Source organism: Plutella xylostella, chromosome 22 (assembly GCF_932276165.1).
Source record: "Plutella xylostella chromosome 22, ilPluXylo3.1, whole genome shotgun sequence".
In the NCBI taxonomy this organism is placed as follows: Eukaryota; Metazoa; Arthropoda; class Insecta; order Lepidoptera; family Plutellidae; genus Plutella; species Plutella xylostella.
This window is the reverse complement of record NC_064002.1, coordinates 10,275,732-10,301,887: the sequence shown is the minus strand read 5'-3', so window position 1 is coordinate 10,301,887 and position 26,156 is coordinate 10,275,732. Positions and strand designations below refer to the sequence as shown.

Sequence of the window (26,156 nt, the reverse complement as noted above, 5' to 3'; positions counted from 1 at the left end):
GCTAAGAGCATTTTCTACCAGCCAACCTACAGGAGGTGCAGGAAAACTATTTATTTCCAAATAGGCCTCCATAAGTAGGTGTACTGTACCTGCGGTACTACAGTACCTCTGTGTTTAGCTAAAAGCCTTCATTTCGTTCTGTTCACACCGCTCGGAGGCTCTCTTAAAACTTGATACAGTTTCTAACTAAAGCTTTGTATAATGGACGGAATAATATGCATTTCGAAATTATCTTTTGAGTAACACACATACGCTGTTTTAATTGAACGTAGGAAAGTATATTAACAATACTCTAACACACACAATAGGTTCGTATAAATATCAAATAGAGTGGTATTGTAGACCACTAGAGCTTAACAGAGATTACATAGAGTAGTATAGCTTAATAAATGAAGTGGCTCCCAATAGTCCCAATAATATTGTTTCTGAGCATGTGAAAGGTTTATGTCAGCATGCCTGGTTCATCAAGCCTAGGCCTAGGGTATTTTGAAATGAATTTTTTATCATATTCTTATCAAATTACGGATTGTGAACTATAACTAATTATTCTGTACTCGGCTCTACTATTACTACTAAACCACAAATGCTATATTTTATTTCTTTCGTTAAGTTCGCGGGGGAAGCTAGTATTTAAATAAAATAAATGACTTTCATTTGACTCATAATTCATCTGCCCATAAAATAAATCTCATACAACAAAAACAGTAGGAAGCGGCGCCCAGTGGAATCATATTACACAATAATTGCCCGTCGAATTAATAAAAACTTCCATAATAACGGACCGTTCTCAGCTGAGCAGCTGCACAGTTAGGGCGCGCTCCAATTGTTTATGTATTCTAGATGAGTGTGTGCGCCCGCCTTATGATTCGAATTTGCAATCATTTTGACTACAACGTATAGGAACGTGAACTAAGTGCGACTGAGAGGTCTGATACGAATGTTTCGCACGTTTGTAATAGCACAAGTGTAGTATTACTTGAGTGTAGTAGCAATAGCAATGTTTTTGACGCCTTGTGGCGCCACACCGCAAAGATTTCGCACTGGGTTTTGAGGGGTATGAGTGTCTACATAAATTACCTCTCATTACGCCTTCTAAGGCAAAATGAGCTTCTTAAAAGGCCAACTTTTATAGTGAATGTGACCTTAAACCATTAGGACCATGAATGAACTTCATTTGTCACGTTTGAATAATCTGCAATAACTCTACAAATTGTTAATTACTCTGCTGCGAGGCTGACCACATAAACATGCGACGACGGCAACATTTTTACTCGCAGAAATGGAAAATATTTGTACTAAAAACTTCAGACGCGACCGACGTTTGAATAAATGAATTTAAGTTGACTTCAAGTTTACGCAGCCGCCATCAGGCTTCCAGAAGTTATTTGAATTAAACTTAGGTATTGCTTTTCATTTATATTCTAGTAGATTTTTTTATTTTTTTTTACTGCATTGTGTATTGTAGATTATAAAATGAATATTTTATATAATTTGAAGCGATTCCCGATTTTTACTGTTTATTTTATTATCATAATTACTTTGAAGTAAACAAAAATACTTTGGCAATTTTACACAGCTTCTATTTTTTATCGCTTTGTGAAATTCATTATAATTTTAACGCTACGAAAATAATGTTAGGTAAGAGGCCTCTTAAGTGCTTTTGCATTTGGTGCGTGAACTCGTGAATATTTAGTTATGTCTATAGAAGGGCTCTTTAGGTTCTACATTCGTAAAAGGTGTTATTTATTTTGGTAAAAAATATTGAAATGTACTTTGTAGTTAATGACGTGAAGGAGGTTTTAAAAGTGCCGACATTAATCGCGTGTGTGGGTGAAGCGACTTACGAGCTAATGGTGAACTTGTGCAGCCCGAATAAACCGAAAGATAAGAGTTTTAGTGAATTAATTAAACTCGTCGGTGATCACCTGCAACCTAAACCTTCAATTTTAGCCGAACGATTTAGATTTAGGCAGTGTCGGCAGGCGTGTGACGTAACAGTGTCATCGTATGTGGCGGTTTTAAAGAAAATGGCGATGAATTGTGATTTCGGTACCACTTTAGACGATAATCTACGGGATCAATTCGTGTGCGGGATAAATAGTGACACTATACGGCAACGGTTATTTGCGGAAGACGGTATAAGTTTTTCGAAAGCAGTGCAGCTAGCGAACACAATAGAGGCGGCCAACAGAGATGCGCACGCGGTCGAGGCGGCGCAACGGCCATCGGCTGACGTGCACCGGGTGCAGGCGGCGGGGTGTGCAGCCTGCGGAGACGCGCGCCATCGCTGGGCTGAGTGTCGGTTCCGCTTGTTCGAGTGCAGCAAGTGTCGGAGGACCGGCCACCTGAGGAGAATGTGCCCCGACGAGGCAGCCGCGGGCGCGAGCATGGCGCGGGGCGGCAGCGCAAGACAGCCGGAGCCGGCACAGCCACCGGTGGCAGGCGGCAGCAGGGGCGGGTGGCGCGGCCGCGGCTCCTGGCGAGGCCCGCGGGGCGGCGGCGGCGCGGGGCAGCGGCGCGGGGGGCGCTGGCACCAGCCCACCCACCACCTGCGGGACGAGGACCCGGCGGCGGCGGAGGACCGCGCCCAGGACCCGGAGCAAGAGGACGACGAACCCGTGTATCAAATGTCACTGAGGAACTATCAGCCGGTCAGTTTAAACATTTTGGTAAATAATGTTGTGTTGAAAATGGAGATAGATACAGGTTCTGCTTTATCTTGTATTAGCAAACAAACCTATGAGGCATGTTTCCCCTCAGTACCCCTAAGAGAATGTGTACTTAGTTTGACCTTTTATGATGGCTCCAAAATTAGGCCATTAGGTTACCTGGAAGTTAAATGCACATATAAAGGCTTATCTAAAACGCTAGATTTATATGTTATAGATAAGGGAACGACATCTTTGTTAGGACGACAGTGGCTCACAGAATTGATGGTTGATATACCTAAATTTAATTTAAATAACTTGTCCGCTTCTCCAACTGTACCAAACATAAATAAACATGTGAATGATATTCATTCCAGATATAATGAATTATTCGAAGGTGGACTAGGGCGTTTCACGGGCGGGGCGGCGCACTTGGTGGTGAAGGCGGGCGCGACGCCGGTGTTCTGCCGCGCGCGGCCGCTGCCGTACGCGCTGCGGGCGCGCGTGGACGCCGAGCTCGACGCCATGCTGGCCAGCGGGGTCATCGAACCCGTCGAGTCGTCGGACTGGGCCACCCCGCTGGTGATAGCCAACAAGCCGGATGGCTCCTTGAGAATATGTGCGGATTACAAGGTGACCCTTAACCCTTACTTAGCTGTCGATAAATATCCTGTGCCAAAAATAGAAGATCTATTCACGAATCTAAATGGCAGTAGTCTGTACAGCCGGATTGATTTATCACAAGCATATAACCAAGTTGAATTAAACGATCCGCAAAAATACACAGTTATTAATACACATCGTGGGTTATTTAAGTACAATCGTTTGGTCTATGGTCTGGCATCTAGTCCCGGAATATTTCAACGCTTAATGATAAATTTATTTAAGGATATACCTAATGTAGTGATATTCTTGGACGACATATTAATAGCAAGTTCGACATTAGAATCTCACATCGAAACATTGTATAAAGTTTTAGATCGCATTAGAGATTACGGTTTGAAGATAAAAAAACAAAAGTGCGTATTCTTTACGAATGAAATTAAGTTCCTGGGATATATAATCGATAAAAATGGTATTCGAGTGGACCCGGAGAAGGTTAGGTCGATCCTGGAAATGAGGGCCCCAAAGGATTTGTATGAACTTAGGTCATTTTTGGGAATGGTCAATTTCTACGGGAAATTTATTAAGAATTTAAGTTTTATCTTAGCTCCTCTATATGAGTTACTTAAGAAAAATAATTCTTGGATATGGGGCAGGAAACAAACGGAAGCGTTCGTAACAATCAAAAACCTTCTGTCTAGTACAGGTGTGTTAGCGCACTACGACCCCTCGCAGGAGGCGGTGGTCACGTGCGACGCGAGTGCGCACGGGCTGGGGGTCGTCCTGGCGCAGCGCGACGCGGCCGGCGCCGAGCGAGCCGTCGTCTATGTGTCGGGCGCACTCACGCCCGCTGAAATCAATTATAGCCAAATACACAAGGAAGCGTTAGCTATTGTGTTTGCAGTTACGAAATTACATCAATATTTATATGGGCGTCATTTCACATTGAGAACTGATCATAAGCCTCTTGTGAGCATCTTCGGCCCCGGGAAGCGTATTCCAAGTATGACTGCCAGTAGGTTACAAAGATGGGCATTAACGTTATCAGCGTACGATTTTAACATAGAATATGTCAGTACAGATAAAAATACGGCGGATTGTTTATCGAGAATGATCTCGGCACACAAAAGTGATAGCGTCAAGTTAGGTGAACAACCGGAGCAGACCTATTTACACTTTGCTTCCGATGCGCTATTATTAGATTATAATGACCTTAAAAAAATTACTCAACGGGACCCATTGTTAAGTCGGGTAATTAGTTATGTAAAAGACGGTTGGCCAAAAGAAACGGAAATAAAAGAATTAAAACCATTTTTCAATCGGAAAAACGAGATTTATATAGAATTAGGATGTCTGATGTGGGGTCACAGAGTCATAATTCCATCAGAATGCCGTTCTAAAGTATTGAAAGAATTACATGACTCACACATGGGGGTAACAAAAACAAAAGCAATTAGTCGAAGTTATGTCTGGTGGCCGGGGATAGACGAAGCGATAGCAGAAACGTGTGCGCGATGTGCGGTGTGCGCCGCCGTGGCCGACGCGCCGCCGGCCCACGCGCCGCGCGCCTGGCCGTGGCCGGACAGGCCCTGGACCCGCCTGCATCTAGACTTCATGGGACCCATTGCAGGGCACACCTATCTAGTCTTAGTTGACTCTTGTACAAAATGGATAGAAGTAATTAAAATGGTTTCGACGTCAGCAAAACAAGTTATAATTAAATTAAGAGAAATTTTTGCTACTTTTGGCCTGCCAAAACAGGTGGTAAGCGACAACGGCCCGCCCTTCACCAGCATGGAATTCAAAGATTTTTTGTCAAGTAACGGAATTACGCAAACCTTTTCGGCTCCTTATCACCCGGCATCAAACGGATTAGCCGAAAATGCCGTACGTACTTGTAAAAAAGTTATAAAGAAAGCTTTATTAGAAAAAGTTGACCCTGAAATTGCCTTATGTAGATTTTTATTGTTATATCGGAATACAGAACACTGTACCACTGGGGAAAGTCCCGCTCAGCTGTTGCAAGGTCGTACATTACGGACCAGGCTTGACAAGCTAAAGCCAGATAGGGAGCAGCACGTACAAGCGGCACAACAGCGCCAGCTGGCGGCGGCGGGCGGCGGGCAGCGAGCCGTGGCGCCGGGCCAGGCCGTGTGGTGCCGCGACTACCGCGCCACGCAGGGCACGCGCTGGAGCCCCGGGGTTGTCGTCGATAGGCTTGGTACTACGGACTACAATGTCAGACTGGTAGATGGAACGGTAATACATAGACATATAGACCAATTAAAAATCAGGCCAGTAGGAGAGGAAGAACCCTCAGACAATACAGCATCACCTTACTTAGCCAATACAGTGGTATCTCCGCTCATATTCCCAAGTGAGTCACCGGGGGTAAGCGCAGACTCGGGTCCGCCGGGGGGGTCGCGGCGCGCGAGCGGGGGCGAGGGGCGGGGGTCGCCGGCCGCGCCTGCACCACAGCAAAGCCAAGCTCCCGCGCCCGTGGAACGTCGTTACCCATTAAGAGACCGTAGGCCTCCTGTTCGTCTCGGTATAGATATAGACGATTTATTTTGTATAGAATAGTTAAATGTAAGCAGCTCTGTTATTAATAATTAAGGTCTAATCACTGTCTGTCTCGATATAGATATTATAATATAAGTAAACTATTTATTTTGTATAGCATACTTTATCAATGTAAACAGCTCTAAATGAGTCATCACCTGTGCCCTTGTCGAGAAAGAAGTAGTTAGGTACCTACCTACCGAATGCAAGTTTGTAATCTTCCAACTAGTTATTATGAGAAGTAGGATATAAGTTATATGTTTAGTTAGTAGTGTACCTGGTTACAATTTATATGTATAAGTAATATAAGTTTGTTAGTATTCAGACTATGTTAGTATTTAAGGGTGGAGGTGTAGTGTAGGGTAGCTTCATAAAGTACATGAGTCAGTCTTGCAAATCAACTGGTTGAGTGAACAGCGTATTTTATTTACTACAATAAAGTTATCGATAAGTTATTTATGTTCATATTTTATAAGTAGAAGAAATTTAATTGAATATGAAATGCTTCAATAACAAATATAAATGTAACAAATCCAAATCAAAACTTTTGCAGCGTATGCGAGTGGTAGGTACACACGGCAAAGTTAAATGGTTGGCAGGGCAGAGGGCACACTAACGTAGGTAGTGTATGTGTGTGTCGGCGACGTCGACGTAATTATTTAGTTCTGGGCAACCCACACACGGATATTGTAAGCATGTAGTTGTGCCAGTGACAATGATTCATTGTTTTTATGATATGAAGCAAAATTTTGCAAGGCATTGTAATAGATTGAATGGCTCGGTTGGTATGATACAAGAATACAATAATAGGTATGGTGGTTCAAATCCCACTGAACTTACAATATTCTTTTTTGTTTTTTTTTTTATAGATTTAATTTATTTTTTAAGATGGTTAATAATAGTATTGTGGTATAAACGAATAAAAGCAACACAGAAAGTAAATGAAACAAGTTATTAATTGTTAAAATTACCAAATTTATTCTTGCCGTAACATAAACATTAAGGATGTTACGTTTTTGTTGTTTTTCGTTTTAAAACATAGTTGTAGTTTATATTAATAAGGAAAATTTTCAAATAGCAGTTTTAAATCATAATAAACATCAGAAAAGGATGGACTGGCTGTTTTACTAAAGTAAATAGGCAAGTCATTAGTTATATGAATCAACATGTTAATTAGCTAGAAATAAGATAACTTATTCCAACATCAGTAACAATAACATCATTAACACATTGGCTTACCCATCATTGTAAATAATAATAAGTCTTTAACAAAATAACTAAAATCTTATACAAATGGAAAAATAAAAATTACTGAGCTAACCACAATAATTATAATTTTCACCACTTTTTCGCCATAATGTCTTACGTCCATCCTTGTCTGACTTAAAGGACTTTTCATCACTAAATATCACCATATTGTTGCACCAATCAAAGTTTAAAATAGTCAGTCGCAAAACGCACTCTGTTTCGACATCGTCGGATCTGATCGGTTAGAGCAATTTTCTTCGTCGGCTTCCGACACCGCAACCCAGCAGCACGCAAGTGAACCCGTACGGTTCGTAGGGATAGATTATGTGTTGTGGCCGTAGAATGGGTGCTGCAGAACGGATCAGCGCTATGTGCAGCTACGATATCTCGATGGCGTGGTGATGCATCCGTATAGACGACTACTGTCTACATGTCCCGAATCTGCGTATCGGTGAACCCATAATTGAACAGTTCTCCTCTGCAAACAAAAAAAACAAATACTTAGCTTATACAAATACAAATATTCTAACAGTCAAATAAAATATTTACAATTCTATGTTACTTACCGTTAAACGTCTTGCGATTTCACTAATTGTAATGTTTTGTTCATATAAATACGATTATCTCCGCCTTTTTGAACATGGTTGAGTGACTTTCCATACTGACTGCGAAGAGTAATTAATTAAATTGACAAATCACAAAGTGAATCACTTTGCAGACGCAGAGGTGAATTGTCACTAAAACTAAAAACAAATTTCGTTTATTCATATTGTATGAGGGTAGAATGGTTTTAATTCTCAAATGAAGAACGAATCATATATTTTTGGCGAAGAGAAATAGTCGACAGCTATGCAGCTTGTAGTCATTTGTCAGTTTCAAATATATTAATTTTATACTCAACAGCGTTTAAATTAACGCAAAATTTGAATGAAGTTAAATAAAAATAACCATCCGTGGACTCGAACTCACGACCTATGTTTCATTAGTCTAACATTCTACCAATGAGCTACGAAGTGTATAGACACAGGTAGTGAAATTTAGCTTCACATCAATTTTATAACTATTTCACTAACACTACCGGTTGATATTTTTATGTCACAGCTGCGGGCGTTTGCCTACGCGCAAACTCGTTTGTGCTGTTGTGTGTGTGTGTGTGTGGTTTGTTACTGGTGTGTAAACCGATTTCTGCGTTTATGCACACATAGACAACGTTAGTGTGCACACATACACTACGTTAGTGTGCCCTGCCGACCATTTGACGTTGCCGTGTGTACCTACATAAAATTGAAAACTCATTCGAAAACCGAAACAGGATATATGAAACTCAACACTGGCCAAGTTTTCCTTATAGAACGTTCTAGAATATGTTTGCACTGCGGTACTGTAACTACTAGTTGGCACAGAGTTCGAGTTGTATCGTTAGGTTTGTAGAGGTATGAAACTTTTAAACTCAACTTACGTTTCTTTAAGTTTCAGTTAGTAAATTAAATTAACTCCTTGAAACTACGAACTATTATAAAATGAAAGACTATTCTCTTCGCCTTATAGGTCTAATTTAATTCTTAATGTGATGAATTAGTTTTCAGTCGCGCATAAATCAGTTTTGAAAGCGTATATATAAGCAGGTCTGTGATATAATTGTTTAATGTGTTTATATCATACCAATCAAAGTCAAAGTCAAAATTTTTTATTCATCGTACAAATATAAAATTTTCTGATGAACGTCAATTTTTACAAATTACTCTCCGTTCGGATAAGGGGGGGCTCTTTCTGTCTAAGGAGAAGAACGGAGGCAAGAAACTCCTGAGCCATCTTTTCAAAAAAAAAAATCAAATCAAAGTCAATGGTACCTTATAATACATAGGTACATGTAGACTGTCCTTAATGTAACACCCGGTATATTGAGATGGTATCAGAACCCCTTGAACAAAATAACTTGTAAGTTCGTAGCAATTTGAAGGATCTCCGCCATCCATTATAGTTGCACAAAGTTCTCTTTGAGTTCACTCTTGTAAACTTATCGGTTCCTTTACGAACTTAATTCAAGATATTTCGGTCTGTGGTTGTGGATATTAATTAATACCATCAGCATATTGTTGGTTTAAAAAAACTTTCATATCATTGATTTTGTCTAAAACTCAAGACACAGCGTATCTATTCCAAAGTTACCCCCTTATTCATAAAAAAGTTACTGGACGCTTTAGCTAATGAACTTTTTTTTCACTCTCTGACAGAGAACAATTTGTTCTTTGAAAGAGAGGGACAAAACAGTCCAATAACTAAAGCGTCCAGTAACTTTTTTATGAATAAGGGGGTGAGTCTTTTCAGTCAGTAAAAGCGAAAGTCAATCAAAAGTGAATAATACTCAAACAAGCTTAGGTAAGTACTTAGTTAAGTTTGCATAGAACCTAATATTAGTTCCTGAAACTTCGAGCTAAGCCAACCCATATTTGTGTGGGCTTTCAGAGCATAGATAATTCGTATTTAATGTAAATATGAGCGAATTACATTACACAGTTAGGTATTTAAATTGAAATAATGTGTTTGTTACTTTCAAAAAGTTAGGTTATTATTGCCTGTAAAAATTATTGAAAGCGTTGATGTCCTCTTCTCCCAACCTAACAAGGGTTGGCAGGAATAAATTTATTTTTGGCAATAAGCCCGCCTTTGTACATTGTTAGTTTTATTTCAATGTTCTTCTTCTTTTCTTTCATTGTAACTTTATAATGTACAATAAAGTGTTCATAAATATATAAATAAAACATTTTTTTTGTATGATTAAAAAATATAATATTGATTAAACTAATACCTACTACAAAAATAAACGAAAATTCTTCCTTGTTAGTCAGTACAATCACCAAAACAAAGCTTTAAGAGGAAAATAAAAAGGTCGCGAGCTTTCGTCGCCGCAGGGAAAATAAAGGAAGCCAAAAACAAATCTTAATACACATTTTATCGTCTTAGCCTAAATAACAGTACGACCAATTAGTGCTTAGCCTTCAAGCAATGTTACGTCTAGTACCAGACTCGGGATTAAACTAAGCAACGATGTCGGCCCTAAACCAATTTGCGAATCTGCTATATGAATACCTAGACATACCTACACTTGTAATTGGCGAGATAAAGGGTCTTGACAGACAGATATTCAGACGGACAACAAAGTGATTTTACAAGGTTAAAATTGTTACGGAATCCTAAAAGCATTGCGTAAAATGCTTTGAGAACCATTTTCTTGCAGATACATAGAGTTTTTGCAAATATATTTTTGTAAGTATAATACTAAACAACAATAATGAAAATGAATGCCCCAATTCGTGGCAAATTGCCCAGACGTTAGCAAATGTTCACGTTGTAACGGAACGCGTAAATCAAAGTAACTGATGTCACACATTAAATATAACTTATATTGTGAACAGTGACTTATGGGTTAAATAGTTGATGATATACCTACGAGTATACTTACTTGTTATGTCCTGTTATTACTACCATGAGTGGTTCGGTTAATAGTAAACAAAACACTAAAAGTGAAGTAAATACCTACGATACAACCAACCATATACGCAATATTCATTCAGAAGCTGTATTCTAGATTTGGTAAAACTTTTATAGGTACAATTGTACCCGGCGGTTTCCCATCCGATATTTTGTGCTATATTGCCAGTGGCAATAAAAAAGCGTTTGTCTGAATAGGCCTTTAGCATTCATTGCCACAGTGTTTTCTGGTTATTTTCATATAACTACTGAACGGATAATTTTATGTTGACACTAGATTAGTATTGCGGACTGCTATGGAAATGTAAATTTCTTTAGATAGCAACCACAAACTTTAAGGTTATTGTATTAACTTTTTGGTAAAGTGGTGTTTGTTTATAGTGGTATGAAGTTTTTTAATAACGTATGCTTATCCTGTTATTTTTTTTGTTTCAGGTATGTAAGAGACAGTAGCATCCAGCCAGCTACAATGATGGTATACCTATCATCGCAATTTAAAGGATTGTTGAATGCTAATGTGTGTACGGAAATACATATTTTAGTGTGTAGTTTAGTAAGTACTGTAGTTGTATTATAGGTATACCTATACATTTATTATATTTTATGTCTTTTCTGCATTATTTGTGTCGTGTCCGTAAAACTATATTTTTTATAGCTTACGTTTAACGAAAATATGTAACAGTATTAATATAGGATATTTTACGATTACTTTCTATCTATTGAGTGAAGTTGTTTCACGGGATACATGAGTATTATTATGGTACCTACCCATAGAACAACGCGGACTCGGGTGACCATTCATACTCAATGTGCCTACCAGATATTTCTTTTATATGGCTGCCATAAACTTTGACAATGATGCATAGGTGCCTACTCCCAATATATTTATATAATATGTTCTGTAAGTAGTATAATTAGTATAAACCATTGACTACTTCTTACTTTTTAAAGGCAACTCCATTATAGTTTTTAAACTTTGTGCAAGTGCGAAGTTCACCATCAGGGTAATTGCTCTATCCAATTACCCAATAACGATGAAACAAAGTTGTTCCGTGAATGGAGAATTTAGAGATAATATCCAATCTAGTACAGTCCGGTATATATCCGGTATAATCCTTTATATTTTTGAACAATTAATACCTACTTTTAAACCTACATTTTAGGAGACGGTGAATAGTTTTGCCAGAACTCTCATAGTTTACCTTTTTGTGTATAATACCTATATTTTTTACATTTAACGAAGCAGCCTAATTCGTTTTAATATTCGACGGTTGAATTGCGCAGACCTTTCTCGAATATTATTAGCCGATGTTCCTACTTGCTTGGATGTAAACAGTGCGAATAAATAATTTTGAGAAAGTGGTAAATACATTTGAATGTGTAAGTGCAGTTACAATGCGTGTAACGGTATAATTTCATATTTATGTGAATATTTAATCTTAATGTAGATAAAATAGTAGTAGTAATGGTAGAGAATGGCTTATAGAAAATAAATACAACTAAGCTAGCATTAGTTCTTATAACTAGAGCATAATAAAATAGGCAGCCTTATCCCAAAAAGATATTGAAGAAGTGTGTAATAGGTTTATTAAATTAACCTCGACTTATAGGGAGGTCAACCACCATTTAAGACCAATGTCCAGACTCTAGCATATCGGAAGTAAAGAAGTGTATTTTCAAAATAAAATGGTGTTAGTTATTGCCATTTACTTCATTGCAACTTTACGAGTACAATACAAAACAATACAATTCACTTTATTTGCACCAAGAACAAAAAATACTAAAAAACAAAACTTAAAAAATAAAACAGTACAAGGAGGCGACCTTATTGCTTATAGCAATCTCCACCAGACAATGTGCTAAACACATTTGAACTCTTGTTCTTCTCCCTTGAATTTCTCAGAAACATCAACCTACATCTTACTCTTTTAGTAACAACTGGAGTTACACCTTATGCTCATTAGCTAACGAAATAACGCACTCAAAGTTACAAAGTAAGATCTCCAGAACTCCAAAGTCTATATTTATACACTCTCAACTGAGCTTAGCTATTACGGAACGAGATGCAACTAACCGTACCCTGAAACTTACACAAACAATACAATGAGCTTCCAAAGGCAGTATGTTCCCAATTTGGCTTTGGCATTGAACCCAGACTAACAATAAGTCCGATCACACAAAGGAAATGAGACATGGTCGATTGAATCTTTAAGATTACACGCTTTTTGGTTTGATTAAATTCACAAGTATCCTTTTACGGCTCCGAATACGCTATCCTCGTCAAGACTAACGTTTGAGTCTTCGTCATAAATTAACACTTTAACATAAATCTACAGTCTTCAGTCTCCGTAGTAAGGGTGCAATCTGAACTGCCTGTCTTCTGTGTAGAACACTTATCTATGTCACATACCTCCGTCTCTTCTGATTGGCCTTCCGTCGTTCGCTGGCGGGCGGGTCGCTGGCGTAGGCGTTCGCATCCTCCGCGCTGTGGCTGGCGCCCATCGCTACCCCATGCCCCTCACTCACACAATCACGACACCCCCTGTGCAGCCGCCGCACACACTGGAACCACCGGGAGAGCTGGTCTCGCACCTCGGAGGGGTAACCTCTCATGTGACTGTCACATGTCTTGTCGCGTGTCGCCGGCGGCGCGGGCGGCGGGCGGCGGAAATGTGAAGCGTAGCGGCGCACGCGCAGCCCGCCAAGTATTGTAGTTGGGGCGGCGCGAGGCGCAAGCGGCGGCGGGCGTTGTGGTTGGATCGGCATTTGTCTTTGCACTGACATGTATACGTATATTTCAATATTATGTAGGTAAATTGTTTTTTTCATGTAGTTACCTACCTATGGTGATCCGTATAAAGTACAATCGATTAAGGTACGTTTCCGACGAGAGCGAATCCGAAATCCATTTTCAAACGTAGCGTCACTCACTGTCCTTTTGTCATGTGACCGGTCACTCTGACGCTACCTTCATTCAAATAGCCTTAACGTGGCTTTTAAATCGTTGACTATAACATTAAAGTTCAAATTAAAAAATATCTATAAATATATCTCCTAATACCTATCGTTAGTAAAACAAGTAAGCTTCACCAATCGCTTGTAGCTTGCATCCATCTCTCCACAATGAAGCGGCTAATTACAGATGGGCGCGCGTCGGTTCGCTCTCGTTTCTACACATTACCGCGGCTTTCCCATTGGAAAACGTCCGGAATACGGATCCGGAAGCCGGGCCGGCACGCCCCTGACTGCACTGACAACTGTCACCGGGTAATTACTGCTCTGTGCTGTTCATTGGTCCAGCTCACATGGACCTTTCGTTTCAGGGATTTGATTTCTATGTAACGTTGTTCGGTTTCTGGTGTGGACAGTGTTGTAAACATTAGAGCTGGCCTACGGTTGTCGTGGTGAGGGTATTAGACAGTCAGCTGGCTGCCCACAGGGTGTCCCATAACTTCCTATTTACTTATAAGGTGCAGTCGATATGTCACTCGGGAGACCCAAGAATGTGTCTACCTTTTATCAAAACTTTGTAGACGAAACTTGATTCTTTTACTAACTGTTTATTCCGGTAAAAGTAAATAACCTAGATCAAGTTGTAGATAAATGGCCAGGTAGTTGTTGACAGTTGAGCAGCAGTATTTCCCGCCCAGATTAAACTCTATGGGCAACTTCCGGTTTCGCCGATGCGGGAAAAGTTCACCGGATGTGGGTGTTCAGCTGTTCACACCTAATCCTGCGGTTATAGGTGGCGCATAAAATAGGTTTACGGTGAATTTTGTGTTTGGAATTTTAAACAATTTATGCGTATAGATTTCCCAGAAGCGTGAAAAGAAAATGGTATGAATTTAAGCTCTTTTTCTCTATTAAGAATATAAATGTCGATTCTTAATAGAATAGAAGAGAATAAATCTTTATTCAAATAAAACAACTTATGCTATTACATACATTAAGGCACAATATTTAATTAAAGTACTCGTACATCTATTATTGACGAATAATGAGTGTGCGCGGCTAATATAATCTACTTTCAGTATAAAATCTAATCGTATGCTACTACGAAATGCACTACGAGAGCGTTGTTGTTTTTATCAACAAAATTATTCTCGACTAATTACTGAATTTCAGTTTTCACAAACATGTCATAGAACGCTCGGTTGCGAAAATACCGACGCGTCAGAATAATCCGTCTCAATTTTCTAGCCATCTTTGAGATGCTGATAATGACTGCAAGACGTAACTCCAGCGCTATATAGTTCCACATGGCTGGACCTCGCAGACCGTTGTCCAAAGACGCGATCTCCCTCACACACGAGAGATTAGAGGCCAGAGCAAGAGGGATAGACGCAAAGAACGGTAGCTACTACTGTTAAAATTATAATTAGTAGTGCGAGCATCGCTTAGGTGATTTATTTCGTGTACCGTTTTGTAGTGTTGGTCAATAGAGCACTTTTACACCGTGTAGCTATCAGCGAGTTAAATAAGCACTAACATGTAATCGATTAGAATCGCATCAGGATTATGCTAGAGGATAAAATCCTAGCAAAAGTGGAAACCATCAACGCCAACTGGAATCACTGGACGATGCCCACTATCACTTGGGTGAACGGGGTACCTGGATGTGGGAAGACAACCTGGGTGATAAATAACTTCGATGTGAGCAAAGACACCATTATCACAACAACAACTGAGGCGGCCATCGACATAAGAAACAGGCTAGCGCATCGTATTGGTGACATGGTCAGAACTAGGGTGCGTACGATGGCATCAGTCCTGGTAAACGTCTTTAGAGAACATGTCGGATGCCAACGCCTGATAATTGACGAAGCCCTGATGAACCATTTCGGGGCAATCGTAATGGCCGCCCACCTGTCTCGTGCCTGTGATATTGCTCTGATCGGAGACATCAATCAGCTACCATATATCGACAGAGAGAACCTATTCGAGCTTAGGTACAATCGCCCAACACTGGTAGCAAACAGGAGCTGTTGTGCTCATACAGAAACCCCATGGATGTTGCATACGCCCTAAAGGAAGTATACTCAGGCATATACGCAGCAACAGCGCGCATCCAATCCCTGCAGCTGAAAAGGTTAACAGACGCAGTAATTCCCAAATCCCAAACCAACACTCTGTTCCGGGTACACACACAGGAAGAAAAAGAGACCTTGACCAGCCAAGGGTATGGTGAAGGAATGGGCTCACGCGTCCTTACCATACACGAAGCACAGGGATTGACGTACGAATCCGTTATTATCATAAGAACAAAAGATAAAATAAAGCTGCATGATAGCGTACCTCACGCAGTAGTGGCGCTGTCGAGGCACACCACCGCCTGCACCTACTATGCGGATGACACCGAGGACGCTATCGGCAACCTCGCTAAAACGGCAATAACAGCGCCAAAGAAACGCATCCTCGAGTACAATCTAAAAATGGCAGTTAAGAATCGAGACGAAGAGGTCATTGCACTTTCTGGGGAAATGTTAAGAAGGCAAAACGGGGCGGAATAAAACATAAAATATAATTTTGCTTAAGAGCGCAAAATATAGGCCAAATTGGGAAAATAATTTGTATAACTAACCTATTGATCATTATATCATAACTAACAATTAAAATAAGTTATCTTTAAGAACAGAGTCACACACTAACATCAGGCAAAACATGACCTATACCGACTGAGGGGCCGAGCCATTGCCAGGTGTCCAGGTGCCAAGTTCTCCGAAGACAGCTGGCATTGGCCCTGTCCTTGTTAAGTTTGTTGCCATTACTAATGTAAGTGTGACTCTGAAAACCATTAATTAAAAAAAAAGGAAAAAAAAAAATAAAAAAAGTTTTCTTGTATAATGAGATACACGGCTGGGGGTTTTTAGTCGGTTAACGCCCGACACTACCTGGGTCCTCTTCCCAGGTGTCCATGTGGATTTTCCCCCAGCAATGGAAAAAAAAAAAAGAGAAAAAAGAAAAAAAAAAAAGAACAATATATATATAAAAGATAGAATATATATAAATGAAACTTCCTTACCGAGTAGAAAGTAGATAAAAGAATTAAAAACTATCTCATAAAAATTACCACTCTTCAAAAGGCACGGACATAAAGTCTGTGGAGTGATAATCATTTATTAAAAAAAAAAAAAAAAAACATGTAATCGATTTTTACAGTGAACGTTGAACCCTAAAGTGCATTACATAATTACACATGCATCTAATTTGAATTGCAAACAGAACTAGAGTTTATCTATAGTTCGCTACTCTACTTACCTACCTACAACCATGCCGATCTCAACCATGCTAAGCTTCCTAAGATTAGGCGGCGAAGAAAGTTCTTCGAAAGTGTGAATGTGTCATGAATGTGCTGACAGAAATGTAAAGTATAAAAAATCTTAAATAAATTAAAAAATCTTAAAATTATCGGAAAACTGATAGTAGTATCGACATGGTAAAATTTCCAAAGTATTTATGCACTAACAACTATTTTATTTGCGTTTACGGTAAAGGATTTTTTATTTTGGTATTTATTATTATGGTACCTACCTAAATAAATAAATACAGTATATTTTGCTGAATTTGCTCTTCACAAAAACAACCATATTTATGAGGACAAAATAAATTGGATATTCTTTTTTGTTCAGAAGAATATTGAGAGGATTGTTTACTATTACGATATTTTCTTTATGAAATCGAAGGTCTTCATAACATTAGTAGGTGGGATTAACATATTATGTATAGGTACATTAACGTTAATTTACTTAAGCTTCCTAAAATTGAATTTGAATTTGAATTTGAATTTGAATTTATCGTGAAAGTCTTAATTCAATTTTTTTATAAATATCCAAGAACTTTTGATAAACTTTAAGCTCGCATGCAAGCAAGTTACTGAAAAAGTCCAAGAATATCATGAAAAATATTAATTGTCTCTTCGAGCCTTCGAGCCAGTCGTACAATACTTATTTATTTATATACACTTGATTGCACACAAAAAACAAATATTACACGGAAGCATTTTAAAAACATAGCTATTAATTTGCGCACAAAGGCTTATTGCTAAAAAAGCACTACCAGCCAACCTTTGATTGGTGGTTATCGGTTGTATATGCTGTAGGTCTTAAAATGTACAAGAATAAAATAATACGTATATTAATACGTGTAATTTGTACCGCCATTCACCGCTGAAAACGGAAATACTGTTACGTACACGTATTAATAGTCGGTTAAGTTGTTCACCACAATAGAGTAGTTATGTGAAAACTCCACAGCTCTTTGTTAAAGGAGAATTGTGTGGGTGCTTTTCTTTTATAAAGAAATGGAGAGCTATATTTTATGTGCTTTTAGTACAAAGTACTAGAGTGTTGCAAAATTTGTATTGCAAGCTGAAAGAAGGTTGCTGAGGTCGTCATTTTAGACACGATTTTTGTACGACTTCTATTTAAGAAGGTCATAGTAAATAACCTCCCTAAAACCTTATAAATAAATGAATACTACTCTACTGACATTATGTATAATTTATCCCTATTTATTTACTTAAGGCTTTTTTTTTTAATATGTGCCTAAATAATATAATATGTAATAGCTGGTATAAGGACTGATACCAGCTACGTCCGATATAAACAGAGGAGAATTCATATGAATTCTATGTATTATGTATTTATGCGTAATATGTTTACTTCAAGTTAATCCCCATCACTAATTTCAGGTAAAACGAAGTCAGTAGCCAAACGCGCGACTGAAGTAGCCAAAGAAGGAGGTCGGTTTATAAAAAAAATATGGCATGCTGCATCTGTTTGTTGTTCCTTTGACACCTCTGCATCATCAGCGAATAATCGCCCTGTTTGAAATTAGTCTCTGCCAATGAGAGCCATAAAATTTGCTCATCTAACCACTACAAGATATGGTTATGGTTATATACGCGTATGGTTGTCGGTCCAGTGAGCTAGACGGTCTCCCACGCTACGTTTGCCTGTTTGCTGCTCTTGTATAGATCTTATCGCTAGTTTGGCTGAGACAGATATTTGGGTCAGAGATGCCTTGAGTATATGTGTGTTTTCATTTTTTACTAATGTGTTGTGTGTGTGTGTGACATACATAATTTACGTAGTGCTTCAAATATCTACATTCATAAAAACGGTTTTTAAATAAGTTTGCGTCTGATAATTAATAACATTACCAAATTACCTATTCATAACATAAGATTCAATTCATTTAAAAGTAAAGTTTTGCAAGTGCTTTTTGATTGTGGAAATATGAAAGTACATCCTAACTAATATTAAATGCGAAAGTAACTGCGTCTGTCTGTCTGTCTCTTTCACACCAAAACTACTGAACGGATTTGAATGAAATTTGGTATACATATGGTCTAGCTAGACCCTGAGAAAGAACATAGGCTAAGGCGAAGCGAAGTTCGCGGGAACAGATAGTAATATATAATATGCCATAGAACAACGCGGACTCGGGTGTACCCTCGGGAAGCGTCATAGCGATCTTTCTTGATACAAAAAAGTCTGCCAATTTTTGCGGGGGGAAATTTTACCGTTTACCATGATTATGTCTCATGGGACATATCATTATGAGTTTTAATTCCCAGCAATAAGGGTTACGTGAAGTGACATTTAATAATGAACAGAGTGTCTTCATTTTTCTTGCCAATGGATGTAACAATTATCGATAAGTGTTATCGATGAATTCGAGAACATGGATTAGAAATACTAATTTCAAATTAATTAGGTATAGTTAAATTTAATTAGGAATGATTAATAAACGAAGTCACCCGCTTTTCCCTGTAAATTTATACTCACGTGATAGGTCGCGAGCCGTATCGCCGTTTTTGAATGAGTACAATGCACTGAAGTTGTCGAGTAAGTGGGCAACCCGACGGTCAGATGCTTTCAAGCCGCCCCTTCGGGCGGCCTCTGACTAGGCTTAACGACTGGTGCCGAAGGAGCAACCGGGACCCACGGCTTAACGTCCCTTCCGAAGCACGGAAGCGTCCAGAAAAGAACCATTTGAAATCGGTAACTCATGCTGTACCTACCAATGGCTGACCGTGACCGTGTCAGTTGTTGCTTAACCTCAGTGATCAGTTACGATTACTGAAGCCAATTCGACTACGGACGCTTCCCAACTATGACCTTTTTTGTCGATTAATACATATCTACATACCGGTACATCACTATTGCATTTTTTTTACATTGGTTGCTAGGAAACAGCTAATAACAATAAACCATGACCAAATTTGTGATCAAATCCGGAATCCGGATATTCTATGAATTGAAGCTGTCATTTTAGTATGTAAACAAATCATTTTCTATGAAACGAACGCTTTGCCAACTAGATTGAGTCTAGTGAAAATTGAGACTGCAACTCGTTTTTATAAATCGGTGGGCCTTTCTGGCCTACCACCCCGCCAGAGGGGAACGTCTGCCTATTTCGTCTCCAGACCATTCATACTCAATGTAATATGCACATCTAAAATCAATCTGCGACCACTTCAGAAATCCTTGAGATTGAGATATCACGAGACGAAATTGTAAGAATCTCCGCAAATTTTGTCTAAGAAATACAAGAAAGAGTACAGTGCAAGCCGTGCGATGAAATAAAGTGCTTCATCTTTATTAATAGAGAAAAGAGTATAATAAAGACAAATTTTATGCAGATAACTTTAAACTAGAAGTCAAGTCACGTACGCTTTTATAAAAAACTTCCTCGCAAACTAAAGTCTTATATTTCTTGCAGATTTCTTAAATATGTATGCAATACTTGTGTATTATTGTATGTAAAAAGGCATGAACTACTTATATTATAGTACATGTGTACCACCTTCAATTTCTTTCAACTGTTCAACTTTCTTTATACTTCAGGTTTAATTATGCAATCTCGATAGTCAACTTAATCTAGCTAGCATATTCTACTATTGTATTTGTATTGTTTTTTCTAAATGATAAACTTGCGGTTTTACACTAAATTAACTTTCAGCAATAAAAATCGAATAGTGGCTCAGTTTCTCACTTGACAAAATCTAGCTAAGCATGAACTTAAGCCTACACTACTCAACGCTAATTCAGCTAATTACAGCGCTGCATTCCATGCTTAAGACCAATGCAAACGAGCGCGTGAATTCAAAACTAGGTTTTCCATAGATCTATTGCTGTCGCGCCATGCCCGAACCTTCCCCGTAGAGCGCGACAGGGACAACTACAGCTCGGGCCGAAAATACCTAGGAAAATTAAACAAAATCGACGTTTCGCTGTCCCCTGTGTTCTCCTTCAATACTCCATCGATTTAATTACTTTTTTCATTCTTTATTACAAAAAAGTATAGGCTAGGTCCCTATTTCTTTCTTTTTTAAATATAATGTCGTTAAAATAGTTTTATGGACAAAGAAAAAACGCGGATTTTTTGAAAAAAAAAAAAATAAGTTTTTAAACGTTCATATCTTTTTTTGTAATTAATATATGACAAAAAATAAAACATACGTACCTAGCTACAGCCATGATAAATTAAATATAAAAAACTTATTGCTCTAGTGGCATTATCCAGGGATGGAACAGGGGACTACGTTTGTATGAAGAAACTGCCGTTTTCATTCCTCTTAAGTTTTATTTAACTTGGCGCTCCGAGATATGAAACGACAGAGTCACAGTCACTTCTACTAAAATACTGGGGAGTTTGATACCTATGTTGTTGTCTTCGGTTGTCCTATGACAAAAAAAAACAAAGATTCAGAAGCAGTCTAAGTATAAGTATAGCCATAGGTAATGTTTTGTTTCCTACAAGAATTTTCAGATGAATTCAATAGTCTTGTGTCCGGTGTTTCATTTAAATAAGTAAATACTCTACTAATTGGCATTTAGTTTTTTCGTAAATATCTGTTTACTCGCAGCTCGCAGCAGCGTTTCATATAAAATGTTTAATTGCGTCGTCAATCTCAGTGCTAATTAGCGTCGACATTTTCAGGAAAAGTAGATTTTAAATGTAATTTCGCTTTTGATATTGAAATATTATTTTGAATAACAGATTTTTCACTTTGATATGAAAATTTCTGCTTTCATGACGATCAATTAACAATGTTTGTATGATTAATATTTTAATAGTTTGCTGGAATGGCGTAACAGTCCAGATATTGGCAATAGAGAACTATGAAGTAAGCATTTTGGCTTGACCATAGCAGTGGCAAACAGTAAAAGCTTCATAAAAAATACCTACAATAAATTTCCACAGAAAACGGCTAGTTTTACGTGAATAACGTTATTGTCCAAGAGATGTTTGGCCAGCGAGAAAGCCTGGAATGCTTTAGACCAACTGCAGAATAAATCAGACATGTCACTGCTGAAACTTTACTCATGTTTTGTATGTCGGAATAAAAGTGTGTCTGTATAGGTCGCTATCCAGAGAATCGTATGGAATTCCTATTGCACATCCAAATTTCAGCGCAATTTGGAAATAATTTCCGTTTGAAATTTACGAGTTTTCATAAAAAAAGGTTCAATCCAAAAAAACTTTACAACTGTAAGTTGCTTATTTCGGTAAGCTTTCTACATATAATTATCTGCTAGTTAGAAGCAATACAATGCTGTGTCGTAGTTTCATAAAAAAATAACGGCGAAAGATCTACCATTGTGTGACTGGTGGATGTAAAACCACAAATTGATGTTTAAATATGTGTTTTCCACACATGTGCTGCACGGCCGGTGGATAATGTATCGCTAAGTCAATAAAGTCTCAACGCACGATCAGTTCCCTGATTGGTTGTCTATGGACGGCATTAACATTCTTTTGTCTCGATCAATCTCTATCGGATGTGATACTTACAGCTCCGCGGCATGGCAGCTTCTTCTTAGCGGTGATAAACACGAGACGCAAGAGGGAGTCTAGGGTTGGTCATGGTCACCGTTTGTCATTATAATATATGTTACATCGGTACTACTCTTGCTTTAGCTAAATCCTAATCCTAATCCTTACTAATATTATAAATGCGAAAGTAACTGTGTCTGTCTGTCTGTATGTCTGTTACTCTTTCACGATAAAACTATTGAACGGATTTGAATGAAATTTGGTATACAGATGGTCTAGTCCCTGAGAAATAAATAAAAAAATAAATATGTGGGGACATCTCACACACGGCCATCCGACCCCAAGCTAGGCAGAACCTGTGTTATGGGTGTCGGACAGCTGATATATCTACACAAATACATAGATAGAAAGAACATAGGCTACTTTTTATCCCGGAATACCCGCGGGAAAACATTTAAGGTGAAGCGAAGCTCGCGGGTGCAGCTAGTAATCTTTAAAAGTAATAGCAAAAAATAGATTCCTATCTTTTGACTATGGGGTACGGAACACCATGCTCGCGTGACAAAACCAAACAATGTGCTTATGTTTCTTTTTTCAAACAGTTGCACATAATATCTGTGGCGTTCTCATTAGAAATAATTTTATCTAATCTGTTTAAAACATCAGACAAATGTTTTAATAGCCATAAGTTACTCTCTCGCAGTGAAAGTGAGACACATCTAGTTACCATATGCTTGACTCGGTTACGGCCACCGCTCCTAGTATACAGGGTGGTGCAAAAGTGATACAGTTAAGTAAGCCGAAAGGGGGGTGACTCGGTGGGTCATTCTGAACAAATTATTTGTAGAAAAGTTGGTTACGTGACGTTTTACTAAATATATTTATATTATAAGATAAGTTGATTTATATTTTTTTCGGGAATTTACTAAAGTCGTACTCAAAGCAAAAGTTTTTCAGAATGACCCACTGAGTCACTCCTTTTAGGCTTACTATACCACTATTTCAACACCCTGCATAATAAGAATAAAATCCTTTTTCTTTTCATCACAAAGATTTATTAAAAGTTATCACAATAATGTTGCGTGCTATGTGTGCGTAAATTTTTTTTTAGCTATTGATATGTGATTGCTTATTTTTTAATCACTTTATACTAATTTAATGCATCGATTTTATGATCTTATCTTTGTTTAATACCTATCCGTGTCTAATAAAGTGTAACGTTGTTAATTATAAAGTGATCAGTTTTTAAAAACTGTATTATCTTTCTCTGTGTCACGAGATTTTCTTACGTGTGATAAAAAAAAATGTTACAGCCCTAATACAGTTTACCTACCCTTAGGAACCTTACATGCCCTGAGAAAAAAGTAATCGTGTTTATACATAATAGATCATAAATCCATGAACCTACGCAAAAAATAAGAGGTTTTTCTGAAAAAATATTCCCCGTTCAATAAACTTATCGGAGGTAATCGAGATAAGGGTTGACGTATGAATATGTAATTCTAGACGTTCTTACAAATCCTTCCAGGAGAAATATTATGTTCCTATTCGGCTGGCTTAGGTATACAAGGTAAACCATGATGAATAATCTTACAAATTAATTGACGTGACGTATTTCATAGCCATTTTCGTAGCCATATTTGTAACTTACAGTTTCAATCAATAATAATATCACCGCCCGCCTACGAGAGCTTTTAATATAGTAAGTGGAAGTACTAGGCTAAATAATTTAATTACGCATTCATTAATGTTCAGTAATTACTTTTCCCTGATTCTACGGAAAGTTTTCGGTTCTTATTTGCAGTTTAAAGCAAGCCTACATTTAGTGTGGCGTCTACTCAAATTGTATTTACATCTAAATTATTAAAGCTGAGTCGATGTGCGTTGCGTAGTAAGTAGGTTGGTTGGTATGATAAAGGGTGTTGACAAATATAGCGCCATAAATACCTAATGTAACTTTATAAAATCATATAGTGTATGCGTAGATTGTCCAGTATGTATTGTGCCTATATTAGTATGCAGACATCTAACATGTCTTTCTGTCTTCACCGATTACACTCCACTTGAAAGCATAACTACTCATTTGGTACAGTCGCGAAGAAAAATATTCTCCCTTTGAAAATTAAACTCTAAAAACTGCTACCGTCAAAAAGGCAAAAACTTTTTCTCCTTTAAAAAAAAGTGACGCTTTGATCCAGTCTTTGTTCATTATAAGTTACAACCTAATTAACTTTTTCTGGCTAAAGTTAATCATTTCTAAAGACTTCTTCGCAATGCGGTCTCTTGAGTAATTGTCGCTACTTAATACTGGCAGGGTACAAAGGAGGTCAATAAAAATGTAATTAAACCTCTGCAGGGATTTCGTAATTTTTGGGACTTAGGCGGATGAAACTGGATTGAAACTAATGGGTTCCTTCAATTAAAATATTTTTTTATGAAACAGTAAATATGGTTAATCGAGTACAGTTTTCAGCTTCACTTTTTCAAGAATTTGTGCTTCTTCTGCTTACGATTATCTTGTCGGTGACAAACACAAGAGCTGGGCTAGGGCTTCTCACCGTGTTACGAAAATTGCCTGGAAATCAGATAGGTAAGCTTCAGTTACTGATTTCCCAGCGTGAGCCGATTACACCGAACGTATATTATTATTGGGTACCTGCAGGCTACAGGTGAAACGTCACTCGAGGTTCCGTGCGCCCCAAATAGTTCGTGCTACCCAAGAAATGTTTGTATTCTTTCTTTTTCTTTCCATTGAATTTCTTTACAAATTACAAAGTCCCATAGAAATAAATGTTTTGCTAACAACAGTCCGCGCTCGCGAGAAGTGGAGCGAATCGGCAATCAGGCTGTGTCGAGTCCACAGCAATTACCTACATTATTATATTATTAGCCGTCCATATTGTTTGTGCGACGCACACAGATGATCGCCTCGGAGGAAATTTATTACATTCTAAACATAATTAAATAGTTGTGCTTAGGCACGAGTGGGCTTGTCGCGTTGTGGGGGGATTTCTCCTCTGGAAATACTTTTGCATACGTAAATATACAGGGTGTTGCAAAAAGCGTAGACTAAGCCGAAAGGGGGTGACTCTTTTTGCAACACCCTGTATATGTAGTCACGAATCGCGACTGACAACGGTGCTTGTCCACAAAAACTAAATACCCGAAAAGGACCCGCTTCTGCGCTCGCTCCCTGAGCAATGTTGCTTTTTGCTTGTTTTTGTCAACTTAATCCTTTGGGTTGTATTTTGGACACTACTCCGAAAGTAAAGTACACGTTAAATCATGGCTTGATTTGAAACGAACTTTTTTTGTGGAACATTCTATTCTATTCTATTCTCATAGGGGGTGAAGTTCCTGTACGTGGCTCTCTCGAGTGGAACCTTTGTACATATCCCCTTGATTTCAGCTCAGCCAGCCTAGCTCCCGAGTAAACTGGAGTAGCAGGCCTGGGTGTTGTAATAGCTGAGGTAGGCGCTCTGTTGGTCCAAGAATAGATAATCTTGTTTCTGTAGTAGGTGGACAAGCTAACAGAATATGTTCAACCGTCTCATCTACTTCCTTACATGTCCTACATAAGGGACTAGTTGAGTTACCTATGGTATATAAGTGTTTATTCACGCAACAATGTCCTGTTATTAATCCTACCATTAATGATATATTACTACGGGACAGGTTGAGTAAGTAGCGTGTAAGTTTATGGTTGTGTGATACAATAAACGCTTTAGTTTGTCTGCAATCTACACGATTTTTCCACTCCTGATTGTGTTCAGATAGTGTTTTATCGGTTAGACATTGCCTTATTGCCTTTGATGACAA

At 38.4% G+C, this 26,156-nt stretch overlaps 2 protein-coding genes across 3 annotated transcripts in view; one reads left to right on the top strand and one right to left on the bottom strand.

Moving 5' to 3' along the window:
• Window positions 1-13,126, bottom strand: part of LOC105387825 (protein javelin) — an 89,207-nt gene extending 76,081 nt beyond the window's left edge. The window contains exon 1 of the mRNA XM_011558611.3: window positions 12,964-13,126. Coding sequence (XP_011556913.3) covers window positions 12,964-13,055 — 92 coding nt within the window. The 5' untranslated portion in view covers window positions 13,056-13,126. The remainder of the gene's footprint in view (window positions 1-12,963) is intronic.
• LOC105387819 (calcium uniporter protein, mitochondrial) overlaps window positions 1-26,156 on the top strand; it is a 120,186-nt gene that overhangs the window by 80,037 nt on the left and 13,993 nt on the right. Inside the window, exon 3 of one of the 2 annotated variants that reach the window (XM_048629024.1) lies at window positions 18,244-18,294. The exons of the other annotated variant lie outside the window; for it this stretch is intronic. Coding sequence (XP_048484981.1) covers window positions 18,244-18,294 — 51 coding nt within the window. The remainder of the gene's footprint in view (window positions 1-18,243; window positions 18,295-26,156) is intronic. 2 annotated transcript variants of the gene reach the window in all.